This window comes from Dipodomys ordii, unplaced genomic scaffold (genome assembly GCF_000151885.1).
Source record: "Dipodomys ordii isolate 6190 unplaced genomic scaffold, Dord_2.0 Scaffold821, whole genome shotgun sequence".
In the NCBI taxonomy this organism is placed as follows: Eukaryota; Metazoa; Chordata; class Mammalia; order Rodentia; family Heteromyidae; genus Dipodomys; species Dipodomys ordii.
The window spans coordinates 1-15,634 of NW_012268037.1; the positions used below are offsets into that span (position 1 = coordinate 1).

A 15,634-nucleotide genomic window follows, 5' to 3' on the forward strand; every position below is an offset into this window, starting at 1 on the left:
CCATGATCCTCAGACCTCAGCCTCCTGAGTAGCTAGGATTACAGACATCAGCCACCAGCTCCTGGCCCAACTGTTATTTCTTTGCTTGGTGAGGTCAGTATGTGTGCTACTTCAGCTTCCTGTATTTTCCACCAACCAGAGTGTGTGGTTATAGGGAAACTGAGCTGCACACCAGAGATGCAGAATGTCCCATGGGATGAGCTCTAGCCTGCAGTGTGTCCTCCTCCCAGCCCACTGCCCAGATGGGAAGCAATTTGTACCACCCAGTACAACTTTGACTAGCTTCCAATCCCGCAGAGCTCCCCGCCTCGCTGGCTTTCCTGTGCAGCTATGTTAGATTTCCCAGTCAGCACACAAATAAACAACAGACCCCCCCCCGGCCCCCACAATCCTTGCTGTGTTCTCTCAGACCAAATGATGGGGTGGGGTTGAGATGTCCACACAAGGTCTTAGACAATGGCTCTCTGCCGTTGGGTTGTGACCAAATGCCTGGGAGATGAGAGAATTTTCTTTTTTGGGGGGTCCGGTTGTCTTTTTTTTTATATTACTTATGTGGTGCTGAGGAATCCAACCCAGGGCCTCAGGCATGAAAGGCAAGCGCTCTACCACTGAGCCATCTTCCCAGCCCCGAGTTGAGTGTGTGTTTGCTATGCAGATTTCAGGACCTCTGTCCATATTACTGTTTATTTAGCCCAGTTTTAAATAACTCTTGTTCTGTTTCTTCAGTTTCCTCCTTCTGCTCCCCCTTTCTGCCAAAACCTCTTTCCCATTCTGTTCTCAAAGATTCTCTGTGGCTTTTTTCAAAAAATAAGATACACTGCCCCTGAGCTTTTTCTCTCAAAGCTAGTGTTCTACCACTTTGAGACACAGCAGCACTGCTGGTCAATTAGCTGGGGGCCAATTAGCAGCTTTGAATGATTCGATAATCAATACGTGTATATTTATTCAGAATACAAAGGCTAAATGTATACATATATATTATTACATTGTAATAATTAAAAAACCAACAAGGTTATCTTTCAATTAAACATTGAATTATGTTGGAGGGTGAAGTTGTTCAGAGGACATCAGGTGCAGGTAGGAAAATAGCTCAAGGAAGCATCCCATATACAACTGCATTAACTCGAGACATTTTAACTGAATTAAATAAATGTAACAATAAAATTCTGTGGTGGGTGTTTCATAAATTATATTCAAGGGAAAGGAATAAATAGAGTGCTTTTAACTTCTTTCAAATAAGAATATACATGTCCAACGCTTTTAGTTCATCTTTGTCACTAAGGAGTACACATGTTGGGCTATGTCTTCCCTGTGTCTTATAACCAACAGCCATCTCACTCACCTCCACAGTTAGCGTGTCTCTATAATTCTTCATTCCATTTATGCGGGCAACTCTCCACAGCTCCTTTAAGGCTTCCTGGGGTTTGTTGGTGCTAATCAGCCACCGAGCAGACTCTGCCAGACACCTGACCAAAGACGATGATGGAAATGCAGTCAACTCTCACACGCTCACTTTCACTCCCCCTTCAACCTTCAGATTCCTTTCTCCTTCATTCTCATCCCTTCCATTTATTCAGGTGGACCAAGAACTTGCGTCATGTGTCATCATACCTCGGGAAACAGGAAATGACCTCTGCACATGATACTCTGGGCTTCCGGGAATGCAGGCCTAGAGTCATGCTGACTCCATGGTGAGTTCTGTGAAAATTGACTACCCAGCTCACAGAGCTGGTGTATGAGGGACACTCATATTTCCCTGAAATACGGATACCCCAATTAACTATTATTAATTTTTACTAAATGTCTCATTCAGATGGGAGCCAGTTCTGATCCTCGTGGCTGTGGTAACTTTTGGAACACCAGCAAGATAAATTGGCCTTAGTTTAATGAGGGCACAGAATTACAAAGATTTGTGGAGGACAAATGTGACAATGGATGAGTTTGCTAAAGGACACATGCTGTTTATCTGGATTTTGCTCACAGTATTAATGAAATCGACAGTCACTTCTGAGGATCACTCCTAACTCAAGAGGCTTTCTGTCCTGAACTAACACCATAGCCCTTTTTAACTCTCTCAAGTCTCTTTAAGGAGAGGAAAGGAAGAGGATCTAAAAACAAAGGATGTAAGTTGTCCATTCTGCCTATGATTTTCAACTGAGGAATCCATATTGTTCCATAATTGAACAGCACTAGAGGTACATTTGCGTCGCAATTCTGTCACCTAATATCACCTCCAAAGACAATAACCCCTGTGTTTTTTTTCCCAAACCATACATACAAATGCAAACCATAGACAAAGAAATACCATCTTCAAATGTTTTCCCCATGAAGGAAAATACATTTGCAAAAGTTCTATTACCATCTTACCAATTAAGTCTACTGGCAAGGACAGCCAAGAAGATCTGTAACATTCAGGAGACGATTCATAGCCACTTTTGGGTCATAGAGATGCTTATTTTAGTAATTAGAATAAACACCTTCACATTTGAAATTCAAATAGCCTATACTATTTTTTATAACGATACTGAATTTTGTATGTGCTTACAATAAAATGTTTTAATCTCTAATTTGAATATTGTGAGATATATTTTATCTAGTACAGAACCCTCCTGTATTTATTTTTTTTAATTTTTTTTGTTTATGTGTTATTGAAGAATTGAACCCAGGGCCTTATAAATGCTAGGCAAGCACTCTACCACTAAGCCACAATCTTAGTCCTAGAACCCTCCTTTAAACGGAATTTCATCTCATAAATAATTTTTAATATGACTGCATCTGTTGCAATTTGCTGACATAGTAACTTCAAACATAATTCAATTTCCTCAATTTTACCTAACAACACTTTTTGTCCCGTTGCTCAAGTCACACATTGCTATGAATAAGGAGAGCACAATATCAGAAGTTGATCAAGGATCCAAATGAATTTCTTATGTCCTTCATTCAAGATCTCTTCAAAAAGAAAGCTCATACCTTGTGAATGGAAGTAAGAAGAAGACAGGTATAGACAGCGCAAGCTGAAGGTTCTGCCAATTTCGAACAAAATAAGCCAGGCCTCCCAACAACACTAGTCCTAAGCCAAATGAACATAATAATAAGAGCACCGCCATGGCTTGGAATTTGCGTCCTGTCCATTCTACACCTGAAAGACAGCACCAGTGAATTTTCATCTCAAACCAAAGTAGAGTATTAAGTTCGCATTCAAGGTGAGGAAAATGCACATGGTGGGAAGAAGTACTTACTGAGCACCGTACTGTTTGTTAGGATGACTGTGATGGACAGACCAGCCAGAGAGCGCAAGACACAGTAAAGGAGGAAGGTGGGAACAAAGGCTGCGCATGTGTCAGCAATGGCCAAATTCAGCACACAGATGATGATAATCAGCCTCCTTCCAAACCTGAGGAAAAGACAAAGCTTAGATGGTGGGAACTGGAACAGCTGTTGCACAAAGAAACACAAAGTTTCTTAAAACTACAAATAATCAGAAATAACCAACAGCAATGGCTTTGTTGTTGTTCAAGGCTAATGCTAAGCTACTTGAGTCACATCTGACTTTTTATTGCTTAATTGGAGATGCGTGTCACGGACCTTCTTGCCTGCCTAGCTATGAACCACAATTCCCCAAGCCATGGGGATGGCTCTTTGTTGTGTTTTGCTGGCTTAGCAGAGATAATCCTGGGAGACCTGGCTAATTGTATTTGACACATCCTTCAGCTGGCACTGTTTATACCCTTCTTTTTTTTTTTTCTTTTCTTTTTTTTTGCTGGCGTTGGGGCTTAAACTCAGGGCCTTTGAGCTGTCCCTGAGCTTCTTTTGCTCAAGGCTAGTACTCTACCACTTTGAGCCACAGTGCCACTTGGATTTTTCTGAGTAGTTTACTGGAGATAAGTGTCTCCTGGCCTTTCCTGCCTGGGCTAGATTTGAATCATGATCCTTAGATCACAGCCTCCTCAGTAGCTAGGATTACAGGCATGAGTCCCTGGCACTTATTGGGTCAGTGATTGCATTCATTCAATTGGTACTTAGGCCAAATTTCTAAGCAGTTTAGGTTTTTGTTTGTTTGTTTTGATATTGTCCAGTTGATACTGAGACTAAATTTCTAAGCAGATACTTTTCTTTTGATTTTAGATCTGGTTTCCAACCCCAAATTGCTAGCCTTTGAGAGGGAACCTGGGATCCAGCCTGTGTTCCATTCTAGAAGGCACAAGCCAAAAGACTGGGCCATTAAGACCAATTTTCTACCCTATAAGACATTTTGGCTTGAGTAGAATATCTAAAGAGAGAAGAGGACATCCCAAGAGAGTGTCCAGGCTGGAGCATGACACTCCTGGCTGGAGCACCCCAGTGGAACCAGATGCTCAAGCAGGGAGTCTGGTGAGGATGTGGGGGGTGGGAATTCCATAGAAGGTGATGTAGAGGGAAGGATGTAGAGGGAAGAAGCCTTGTAAGACATAGGGGCGTGGCTCTGTGGGAAGGAGAATGGGAAGAGTCTCTTAAGACATAGAGGGCCTGGTTCCATAGGACCATAGAGGGATGGAGACAGTAGAAAGGTGTGGTCTCCTAGGTGTAGGGGAGAGTGGTTCTGCAGCACTTAGAGCTTGAGGTCATGTAGACCACAGAGGGAGAGGATTCTGATGAGTGTTAAAACCCTTAGGAATGGCTGATGCCTGATCCATTCCCAGAGCTTTTCCAAAGTGAGGCTCTATACACAGGTTTGAGGTTTCTTCCTCTTTCTTAAGGGATCCTGGGATGAGAGACTCAAGAAATTTATTTGTATTCTTGCTCAAATCTGAATTGTACTCTCCTCATTCATTTCTTTGTGTGACTTCAGAAACAGAACAAATAGTACTGGCAGGTAAAATAGAGGAGGCTGAACGAAGTTGGAAAAAAAAACCACACAGATCTTCATATACGTAAACCTGACCTGTGTATACCAAAGGCGCTTCTCCCATTGGTAAACAGTAGTTTAACTACATATTCACAACATAGGAGATAAGTTACAATACTGGAACTTCTAATACATTTAAAACAGGTACTTAAAGACATGGACTTAGCCTATCATATTGTCTACACAATAAAGTATCAAAATCAGATGTGGAACTCTAGGACTGTACATTTCTTGACCAAAGCAATGGGAACACTGGGGAAACAACACATGGGATTTTTCTTATGAGTGGCATCAGAATCATCCTCTGCTGAATTTGGCTTTCTTGGTCGTGAACAACATGCCACTTTCAAGAACAGGAAGGAAGAAAGTCTCAGTGCAGAGCAAAGAATGCTCAGAAAATCTGCAGAGGAAAACACTAAACAAGATGAGGAATGAAGAACTATAACAGGGAAAGTCTGTAGAAAAAAAGAAAGGAAAATGGAGTTCTGACTTTCATAGACTTATAGGAAGTCACAAAACAGTTTCAGTCAAAATGCAAATATGTATAGATTCGCATGTCGATGACTTATACCTATACTTATGGCTGCTCAAGAGGCTGAGATCTGAGAATCACAATTCAAAGCCTATCCAGCCAGGAAGGTCCATGAGCCTATCTCCACTGAACCATAAAAAGCCAGAAGTGGAGGTGTGACTCAAGAGTAGAGCACTAACCCTTGAGCAAAAAAAATGCTCAGGGATAGCATTCAGGCCCTGAACTCAAATCCCAGTACTGTCATAAAAAAGCAAGCAAGCAAGCAAGCAAGCTATACTTGAGAAATTACATATTAGTTTAGAACTGCATAGGGAAAACACTAGAAGAACCCCTTCTTGAGAGGAGGATGCTGGAATGCTATGTTAGGTGATAAGGAAATTCAGCCAACAATTTATTATATAAGCATTTTTCCTCATTCAAGATTCTACGTTTAATTTCTAATATTTTTTTGCTTACGATATATCTCAGTGTAGGATATAGACATTATCTACTTAGATTTTATTGAGCCTCTTTGGATTTATATGTGGTTTCCCACTGATAGGGCGCATTTTCTTCAAATCTCTATCCATTTCTCTCTTCTTCTGAGACTATCATAACATATATGTAGGTCTGTCTCATGCTATACCTGAGTCCTTGGTGTACTAGCCACCTTTAACCTTCTTTCGTGGATTAGCCTTCTTTTCTTTTCCTTTTTTTTGGTCAGTCCTGGGTCTTGAAATCAGGGCCTGTACACTGTCCCTGATCCTTTTTCTCAAGGCTAGTGCTCTACCACTTGAACCACACAATACCACTTTGGCTTTTTCTGAGTAGTTTACGGAAGATAAGATTTCCTTTTTTTGGCTTATTCATGAACTAAGGGCCTGGGCACTGTCTCTGAGCTTCTTTTCTGAAGGTTAGCACACTGCTACTTGAGCCACAGCACCACTTCTGGCTTTTTCTAAGTAGGTTATTGGAGATAAATCTCACAGACATTCCTGCCTGGGCTCTCTTTGAATTGTCATCCTCATATCTCATCCTCCTGAGTAGCTAGGATTACAGGCATGAACCATCAGTGCCCAGCTTCCATGTAAGATCTTCATGGCCTCTAACAGAGAGTACTGTGAACCAGAAACTCACCTGTCTGTTAAATGGCCACATAGCGTGTTTCCCAAAAAAATCCCAAGTGTCAATATGAATTTACTTATTGAAGTTAGTGACTGAAATTCACACACCAGGTCCCACTGTAAGAGAAGGAAATGAGCACAACAGAGTTTATAGTCTCTCAGTGTAATCTGAGCAAATCTGTCTAACATGACCTACAAGTTTCCTTTTTCAACCTAACAAGACTTCTCTCATTTAGGTTAAAACTTAACTGTCTCCAGCAAACTTCCTTTAAACGAATAGGTTTACTATGGAAATGATCCCCTTTAATCCATGTTGAATTCATTGGGGGACCTTAAAGCATTTTCTGAATCCTGACTATCACAGTAGATCCTCCAGATGATTCTCCTAAAAGAACATTGTGAGCATGTAGATTTGCTCAATCTCCAGGAAGTTGCTAATGTATAAACACATTTGTGTAACATGGACTGAGCCTAACATTTTTAATGAAACACATGAGTTGCTTATGCTCTGTATTAATAGTGTCTATTTACTATCTACTGTCAAATTCACTAGACTCATTGTATATGTGTCTTGTACTTAATAAAAATGCAGTCAGTATTGGCTAAAAGAAAGAAGAATCACCTTAAAGTGTGGGAAGGATTTGTGTTATTTCTAAACACACAAATCCTGAACTCCTAACTGGAAAATGAAGCTTCCTACCTTGGTCACGATGGTGGAGATGAAGGAGTTGCGGTCATACACCCAGCCGTCCACACAGGGCTCTGTTGCTGCCTCACTCAGGTTCCAGAAGGTGCTGTTCAAGTGGAGGAGCTGCCATTGGGGATGGACAAAGCGCCGGCACTTCTCTGGCCTGAGGTTGGAGTCGAGTGGGATGGAGATTCTCAGCAGGTCCTCCTGGCTGAGGAGCCCAGTGCCATTGTCAGAGAGCGTGTCATTGTCGAGGATGTGCACCCAGCAGCGGTGCTCAGGCACGGCTGCCGTGAAGTTCTCCAATAGAACATGAATGAAGGCCAAGAAATTACATATCATAAGAAAAGCCACTTGAAGGATCTGGAATCTTCCCAGGCTTCCAACTTGATCCAGAATTTCCTGAAAGGCCATTGGGTCTAAATAAATACCTCCAGTGGGAGGCAAAAGTATAAAATCTAGACTGCTTAAAGAAAATTAGTGCCATTTCACGGGATACATGACGGGAGGTTGGTCCTGAACCAACTTCCTTTCTCTTCTGTAGCCAGGCGGTAGAATGAGTATCCTCTCGTGATTATTTTTCAAGTCACAGAAATGTTCGACTGGTTGGCTTTCTCTAATTTTATCTGTTAAAGATCAACTTTCTGGAAAATAATTGTGTCCTGAACAATGTTTCACATTCACCTGTGGACATTGATCTCCAGGTTCCCAGTAACAAACCAGAACAGATCTACTATTGATATGTATTCTTTCACAAATACATAATTTATAAGACTCCAAAGTGAAGTGCTTTAAATTTTTATTTTTTGTTGGCTTGAACTCTGGGCCTGGTTGCTGCCCCTGAGCTCTTCAGCTCAAGGCTAGCACTCTACCACTTGAGCTACTGCGCCACTTCTAGTTTTTTAGTAGCTCATTAGAGATAAAAGTCTCATGGACTTTTGTGCCCAGGCTGGCTTTGAACCATGATCTCAGGCTCCTGAGTAGCTAGGATTACAGACATGAGCCATCAGCGCCCAGTAATTTTTAAAATAATTTTTAATATTTCTTAAAGGCAGAAAATGTTTTGAAAGGACTGAATTTTATTAAAAAGAGCTCATGAAAACAATCTCGAGGTACAATTCTTTCTGTTGAGAAATTAGCAAAACAAAACAACACTGAGTTTCCATTTCAACCCAGTTAGAATGGCCATCATCAAGAACATAGACAAAACCAGATGCTGGCATGGAGGTGGGGAAAAGGAACCCTAATACATTGTTAGTGGGAATGTGAACTGGTGAAACCACTCTGGAACACAGTTTGGAGATTCCTCAAAAAATTAAACAGAATTATCCTATGATCCTTTGATACTACTCTTGGGCCTTTATCCAGAAGATTACAAATATGGATACAGGAAAGCAGCATGCACAACCATGCTCATTGCTGTGTTATTCATGAGATCCAAGATATGGAAACAAGTCCAGATGCCCTCGATGGATGAATGGATCAAGAAAACCTAGTATACAGAGGTTGTGGAATTTTACTCATGCATAAGGAAGAATGATATTACATCATTTGCAACAAAATGAACAGATCTGAAAAAAATATGATGAGTGACGTCAGTCAGGTCCCGAGAAACAAAGGTGCATATTATTTTTCATAGATGGAAGCTAGGTCTGATTGGTAAATATTAAGGGAAAACATACGGGATCATATGCACATGTACACAAACACATAACTAGATTTTCGAGAATGGAAATGGTGGAACACTTTAGAACCACTAACTCACAGTCTAACAAAATGAATACCAGACAGCTAATACTTGAGATGTGTATGGGAGAGGTCAAGGGGAGGGAGGTAGATAAATTCACACAGGAAGTGGGAGAGAATGCATTCATCATATTTAATGCATATTCTAGGAAACTAGGAAAATTGAGGGGAGGGATGAGGTTGAGAGGGATGAGAGAGAATGATGACAGGAATATTCCTGATCATGATGAATTATACTCAGAAACTGCCATGCTGAATCCTTTTATACTACCAAGGATAATAAATACATAATTAAAAAATTCCTTCCCTATTGATAACTTCCTTTCTCCTTCTGGTCAAACCACAGCAAAATTTTTTTTGAAATTATGTTTCTCCCCATGTGGTAATATTGGATGATGCCAGAAGTTAGCCAATTCTAACTGCATAGTTTTTTTAATTAACCGATTCAAATAGTAATTTCAGTTTCTGTTCTAATAGCATAAAGAGAGTAAGTTAAAGACAACTTTTTGTTTTTGTAGAGCTTAAATTCAGGGACTCATACTCTCTTATTTTTTTTTTTTGTCCGTCGTGGGGCCTGACTCTGGGCCTGGGCTGTGTCCCTCAGCTCTTCAGCTCAAAGCTAGCGCTCTACCACTTGACCCATAGCACTACATCTGGCTCTTTCTGCTTATGTGGTACTGAGGAATCGAACGCATAGCCTCATGCATGCAAGGCAAGCACTCTACCACTGAGTCACCTTCCCAAACCGTTGGCTTTCTTTATATAAACACTTTAATTGTTATTATAAAGGTGATGTGCAGAGGTATTACAGTCATGTAAGTCAGGTACAGAGTACATACCTTTTTGGACAATGTCATCTCTTCCCTCACTCTCTCCCAGTTTTTCCCTCATGTCCCAACACACAAATTGTATAGTTCATTTTCAACATAGCGTCTAGTAAGTACCACTGCTGTATTTGTTTACCCTTTGTCCCCCCACTTATGTGCTCCCCCTTATCCTCCCAAATACAGATAAGTGAACAAACAAGACAAAAAGAAAACAAAAACAAAGAAAAAACTTTTGTTTTCATTTCTCGGAGTTCATTTCAATCAATATTATTTTATATGGTCAGAGGCGCATAGGCTCTGTACCTTGTGTTCCCGCCTAACAATATCCTCCTTGGATCTCACTGTGTGGCTCAGTATATTTTTGATATATCTAGCTTTTACATAGGAGAGAAAACCATGTGTCTCTCTGAGCTTGGTTTACCTCATTTATGATGTATTTTAGGTTCATCCATTCACCTTGCTTTCTTGCTCATGTCTGGTGTTTTTCTACTTGAGGCATGGTTTCCAGTCTAGCCTTTTCTGGCTAATTGGAGGTAAGAGTCTGTCTCATAGTGTTCTACCCAGTCTGACACTGGATTATGATTCTCTTCTCTCACTCTCTGGGTAGCTAAGATTACAAGCGGGAACCACTGGCACTTGGCTAAGACACATTTTAAGGAGTTCATAATTTAGTAAGTTATGAAATACATAATTATTCTGTTATAAATATTTTTGCGTACATCTATGTATTTGTAAGCATGTATATCTATGTATGTTTATATTTGTATACACATGTGAGTATATATTTCATGTCTGTATGTATATATGATATTCAATGCAGAATGGACTGGAAAGAGTTGGTGATAAAATACAGTAGAAAATGTCATTGAAAAAGACTAAACATCTATTAACAATTATATTTCCATTAGCTAGAATTGTTTTACTATACAAGTTACTCTTTGAAAGGTGTGCATGAATGTATCTGTGTGTGTACGCGCACGTGTGCACGCTGGTCCTGGGGCCTGAACTCAAGAGTCTAGCTGCTGTTCCTGTCCATGAGCTTTTATATCCCTCAAGGCTAGTGTTTGAGTTAGAGCTACATATGATTTAATAGCTTTTTGTAGAGACTTTAGAATTTAGATTTTATTGTTGATTCTGGAACCAAGGAAACGTTTGGAGGGGGTTAGGATCAAATCAATACATTTTGGGGTAATTCAAATTCATGAATAACAGGTTATCTTTTTAAAATCTTCATTTCATTCATCAGTGTTTCACCAATTTTATCATAGAAGTGCTACCTTTTAGTCAAGCTAATTCCTAAATATCTTATATTTTTACAGCCGTTGCTTTGTTGATTCATTCTTTGGGTAGGTTGTTGCTGGTGTAGAGAAATTGCATTGATTTTTATAGATTGATTTTTTTGTGTCCTTTCACTTAAGAGAAGTGATTTTTAGTTCTCAGAGGATTTAAAAATATGTTTTGTTGTATATAATATTACATCTACAAATAGATACAATTTGACCTTTTGCTTCCCAAACTTGTATTTTTACTTTTCTCTCCCAATTACCCAAGCTATGAATATTCATTTTATGCTAAAGAGGTGAGTGCTCATCTTTTCCACATTTCAGATATTAAGGGGAAAAAAACTATCAGTGTTTCAAGTTCAATTGGTATTTTATTATATAAATTCTGCTTCATCTGCACCCACTTTACCTACATTGTGTTCCAAAACTGTACCTACTTCATTGAGAATTTAAAATATATAATTGTATTATTGTTGGGCCTCGGACAGAGGCATTACTACTTCCTAAGTCAGGTAATGAGTGTCTTTCTTTTTGGGCACAATGTCATCCTAGTGAGAGTCTTAATTATAATTTCACTGATTGCTTTTTTTCTGTATCTACTGAGATCTCCTTTATATTGTGTTCTTCAATCTGTTGATGACATTGGTCATACTTACTGATTTGTATATGTTGAGCTGTTTTGAAAGCCTGGGATAAATCTCACTTGGTGTAGATTATAAGTAATATGCTGTTTCATTCTTTTTTTTTTTTGGGTCCGGTCGTGGGGCCTGAACTCTGGGCCTGGGCGCTGTCCCTCAGCTCTTCAGCTCAAGGCTAGTGCTCTACCACTTGAGCCACAGCGCCACTTCCGGCTTTTTTCTTTTTGCTTATGTGGTGCTGAGGAATCGAACCCAGGGCCTCGAGCATGCAAGGCAAGCGCTCTACCACTGAGTCACCTTCCCAGCCCCTATACTGTTTCATTCTGATTGCTAGTATTTTGTTTTTGAAAAGAGTGTTTCTGCTGGACACTGGTGGCTCACACCTGTAATCCTAGCTACTCAGAAGGCTGAGATCTATGGGTCACAAAGTCCTTGACACCCTTGTCTCCAAATTAACCCCCAGAAAATGGGAAGTGGCACTGTGGCTCAAAGTGTTTGAGTGCTAGCCTTTAGCAAAAGGAGCTCAGCAACAACGTCCAGGCCCTGAATGCAAGCCCCACAACAGAAAAAAAAGAAAAAAAAGTTTCTGTCAGTCCAACCTACTGGGTTTGGGGTTGGACAGCTCACTTGTCAAGAATCATTGCTAAAGCTTCAGAGTGAACTTCTTCAACTACTTGGAGCTTGTTGCCTTTCAGAGGCATATCCAGAAAGCATGAGAAACTTTAATAAGGCAGACCTCAGCCTTCTGAGTAACTAGGATTATAGGCATGAGCCACTGGTGCCTCCCGACTGAAATAGGCTTTTAAGCTACTTAGTGACATTAAAAAAAAAACAAAAACAAAAACTGCACACTTCTTTTCTGCTTACAAACAAAGGAATTTTGTTTCCTCCAAGTTATGAAGATTCCTGCAATCCTGATGTCTTAACATCACATTTATGATGCATAGAGACCAGGGAGAAATGAGTCCCTAAAAATATCCTAATGTGAAAGACCCCACACACAAGAGAAGGGACCATCCTGTGCGAAATGGATACAATGCAAGCCCTAAACACTACATCCTGCAATTTGTAGGGAACTCTAGAGTGGAGTTGTGAGACCTGGAAAGGGTTCAAAGCTTGGAAGGCCAGCTCAAACAGTACCCAGAAGGCTGAGAGCTGGGCCCTGGAAAGATTTTTTAAAAAGTCTAAGCAAAACAAAGGATCGACTTTCTACCCTAAGTATGAGTTGCTTGGGTACCAAAAGTTTAAGACTTTAGAGATAAAAGTCTCTGTTGGAGTGTTTATCGCTTCCCTCTGCTTCCTAAAATAACAGGGTTCACTTAACACTTGTATGCAAACCATTTCTCCTTAATGGTTGTAACTTCAAAAGATGCATTGAGGGCTGGGAAGGTGGCTCAGTGGTAGAGAGTTTGCCTTGCATGCTCAAGGCCCTGGGTTTGATTCTTCAGCACCACATAAGCAAACAGAAAAAAGCCGGAAGTGGCGCTGTGGCTCAAGTGGTAGAGCGCTAGCCTTGAGCTGAAGAGCTGAGGGACAGTGCCCAGGACCAGAGTTCAGGCCCCACGACCAGACCCCCCCCCAAAAAAAAAGATGCATTGATACCCTAATCTCTGCCCCTACCAGTGGTCACCTCCTCTGTACTGAACTAAATAAAAATACAAAAATTATGGGGGAGTGGGGCTGGGAAGGTGGCTCAGTGGTAGACCGCTTGCCTTGCATGCCTGAGGCCCTGGGTTCGATTCCTCAGCACAACATAAGCAAAAAGAAAAAAGCGGGAAGTGGTGCTATGGCTCAAGTGGTAGAGAGCTAGCCTTGAGCTGAAGAGCTGGGGGACAGCGCCCAGGCCCAGAGTTCAGGGCCCATGAACGGAACACCCCCCCAAAAAAAATAATAACGGGATATCAAGATTCAGAAGCTGTCAGTGAGTTCTGAAGCCCATGGTCCATCCCCAGCCCCCTTTCCTATCCTTTCTGCTTTCTTATTTCTTTGGCTTGGTTGTTCTTTTAGCTCTATCCACACAAGAGTCACTCTCCTTGTTTGGCTGCTTGTCATAACAGTAAATAATTCCAGGAATTACCAATACCTAAAAATTTAATCACACAAAACATAGAAAAAGATAGAAAAGACTACTTTTCTCACACCATGACATTTATATATTAAAATGTCAGATTTGAACATGTTCACACACACATACACACACTTGTGGACATGTTCACACACACACACATACATACACTTGTGTACAAGAGGTTAAAGGCTCACTTAGGTTTTACAACTGAAAATTGGGGCTGGGAAGGTGGCTCAGTGGTACAGTGCTTGCCTTGCATGCATGATGCCCTGGGTTTGAATCCATAGCACCACATAAGCAGAAAAAGCCAGAAGTGGCAATGTGGCTCAAGTGGTAGAGTACTACCCTTGGGCTGAAGAGGTCAGGGACAGCACCCAAGCAAGCCCAGGGTTCAGGCCCCACAACTGACAAAAAAAGAAAATTTTTTTTAAAAAGAAAAAAAATTGGCTGTGTACATTTTCTGGATCTCCAGTGGCAAATGACATTGTTTTGTCCAATATGATAGAATCATGTGGTTAACACTAGAAAAGTAAAGACTAAGCAACACAAATACAAAACAAAACACACAACACAAAATTGTTGCCAACAACAACCAGGATCTTTTAAAGATAACCAAGAACAGAATATGTTTAGTCAACTTAGCTAGCAAGATATATTAGCTTATGAATTGCCCTTTGACCTTTTCCTAGAAGGGCCTCAGTCTCCAGGGTCTGTAAAGAGAATTGGGGAAAGGAAGGGCACCTCTCCTATATTACTTTGTAACAGAAGTCTATAGAAGGGTCTAGCAACACATCCTACACCAAGAGAGTAATTTAACTGCTACAGGACTCCTTGCTAGGAGTTTTTATTTTCTCAACAATTTATTTTCATGTGCCCCATTATTCCATGTCCAAAACATTTTGTGTTTTTTGAGACCTGATTACTCAGGAGGCTGAGATCTGAGGATTACCATTCGAGGCCACCCCTGGGTCAGAAAATCCCTGTGAGTCTCATCTCCAATTAACAACTCAAAAACCAGAGGTGGAGCTGAGGCTCAAAGTGGTAGAGCACTACTAGCCTTGAGCACAAAAGGTCAGAGACAGTGTTCAGTCCTGGAGTTTAAGTCCCAGGACTGGTACTAAAAAACAAACAAACAACAAAATCAATTCAAAATGGATCTGAAACTTTTTTGTACTTTGCTGTGAAACTTTAGAACTACTAGAGGGAAATACCTGAAGATGTAAACAGAGGCCATGACTTTATGAATAGGACTAACAGCTCAAAGAATAAAAAGTGAGGAATGGCAAACTGGAATGCATCCAATCTCTCTCTTTTCTTTGGATGTGTTTGTCTCTAGTGACTTTGGAATTTAGCTTTGGACTCTGGCACATGCTTTTCTCTAAATCCAGCAAGTTTGGAAGTATTACAGAAAGGAAATAATTAACAAATCAAGTTTATAGTATAATTACAAATTATTATTTAACACAAGGTGGATTTTGTCCAGATTGCTATCTGTTGGTAACAGCTATTATGTTTCAATTTCATCTTAACAGGAACCAATAGTAATTTTTTAGACAGGTTCACTGCAGATTTATACTAGCCTCTAAAGAGCTAATAGATATGTCCCTTTCATAAAACAGGAAGGGAATAAGCTACCGGCCCATTATGCGACTTATTATTCTGATAGCCAAACTGTATAAGAACACAACACAAAAAGATCAACACTTCTGATGAACATAGACATGAAAACTTTTTAATTTTGCATTTCTTTATATTAATTATAAAAGGAGGTTTCCATTGTTGTACATCCACAGATTTACCTTCCTTTTCTTTCATTTCTTTCCCTCCCTTCCATCCTTTGCTCTGTCTTTCTCCCTTCCTTTCT

The 15,634-nt window shown here is 40.4% G+C and overlaps 1 protein-coding gene across 1 annotated transcript; it reads right to left on the reverse strand.

Annotated features, from left to right (window-relative positions):
• Window positions 1-1,231: 1,231 nt before the first annotated feature.
• LOC106001911 (solute carrier family 22 member 24-like) lies at window positions 1,232-7,696 on the reverse strand. The gene is made up of 5 exons (XM_013036853.1): window positions 7,221-7,696; window positions 6,534-6,637; window positions 3,240-3,394; window positions 2,971-3,139; window positions 1,232-1,466 (listed from the first exon to the last, which is right to left on the reverse strand). The coding sequence occupies exons 1-5, from the start codon at window positions 7,620-7,622 to the stop codon at window positions 1,232-1,234; spliced, it is 1,065 nt and encodes a 354-aa protein (XP_012892307.1). The 5' UTR covers window positions 7,623-7,696.
• Between the last annotated feature and the right edge of the window lie 7,938 nt (window positions 7,697-15,634).

Excerpts from the sequence above, each read along its gene's own strand:
- LOC106001911 (XM_013036853.1), bottom strand. The coding sequence starts at position 7,622 with ATGGCCTTTCAGGAAATTCTGGATCAAGTTGGAAGCCTGGGAAGATTC. Across the intron at positions 6,638-7,220 it reads TCTCCACCATCGTGACCAAG|TGGGACCTGGTGTGTGAATT; the intron begins GTAGGAAGCTTC and ends CTTCTCTTACAG. Across the intron at positions 3,395-6,533 it reads TGTGGCCATTTAACAGACAG|GTTTGGAAGGAGGCTGATTA; the intron begins GTGAGTTTCTGG and ends TCTTTTCCTCAG.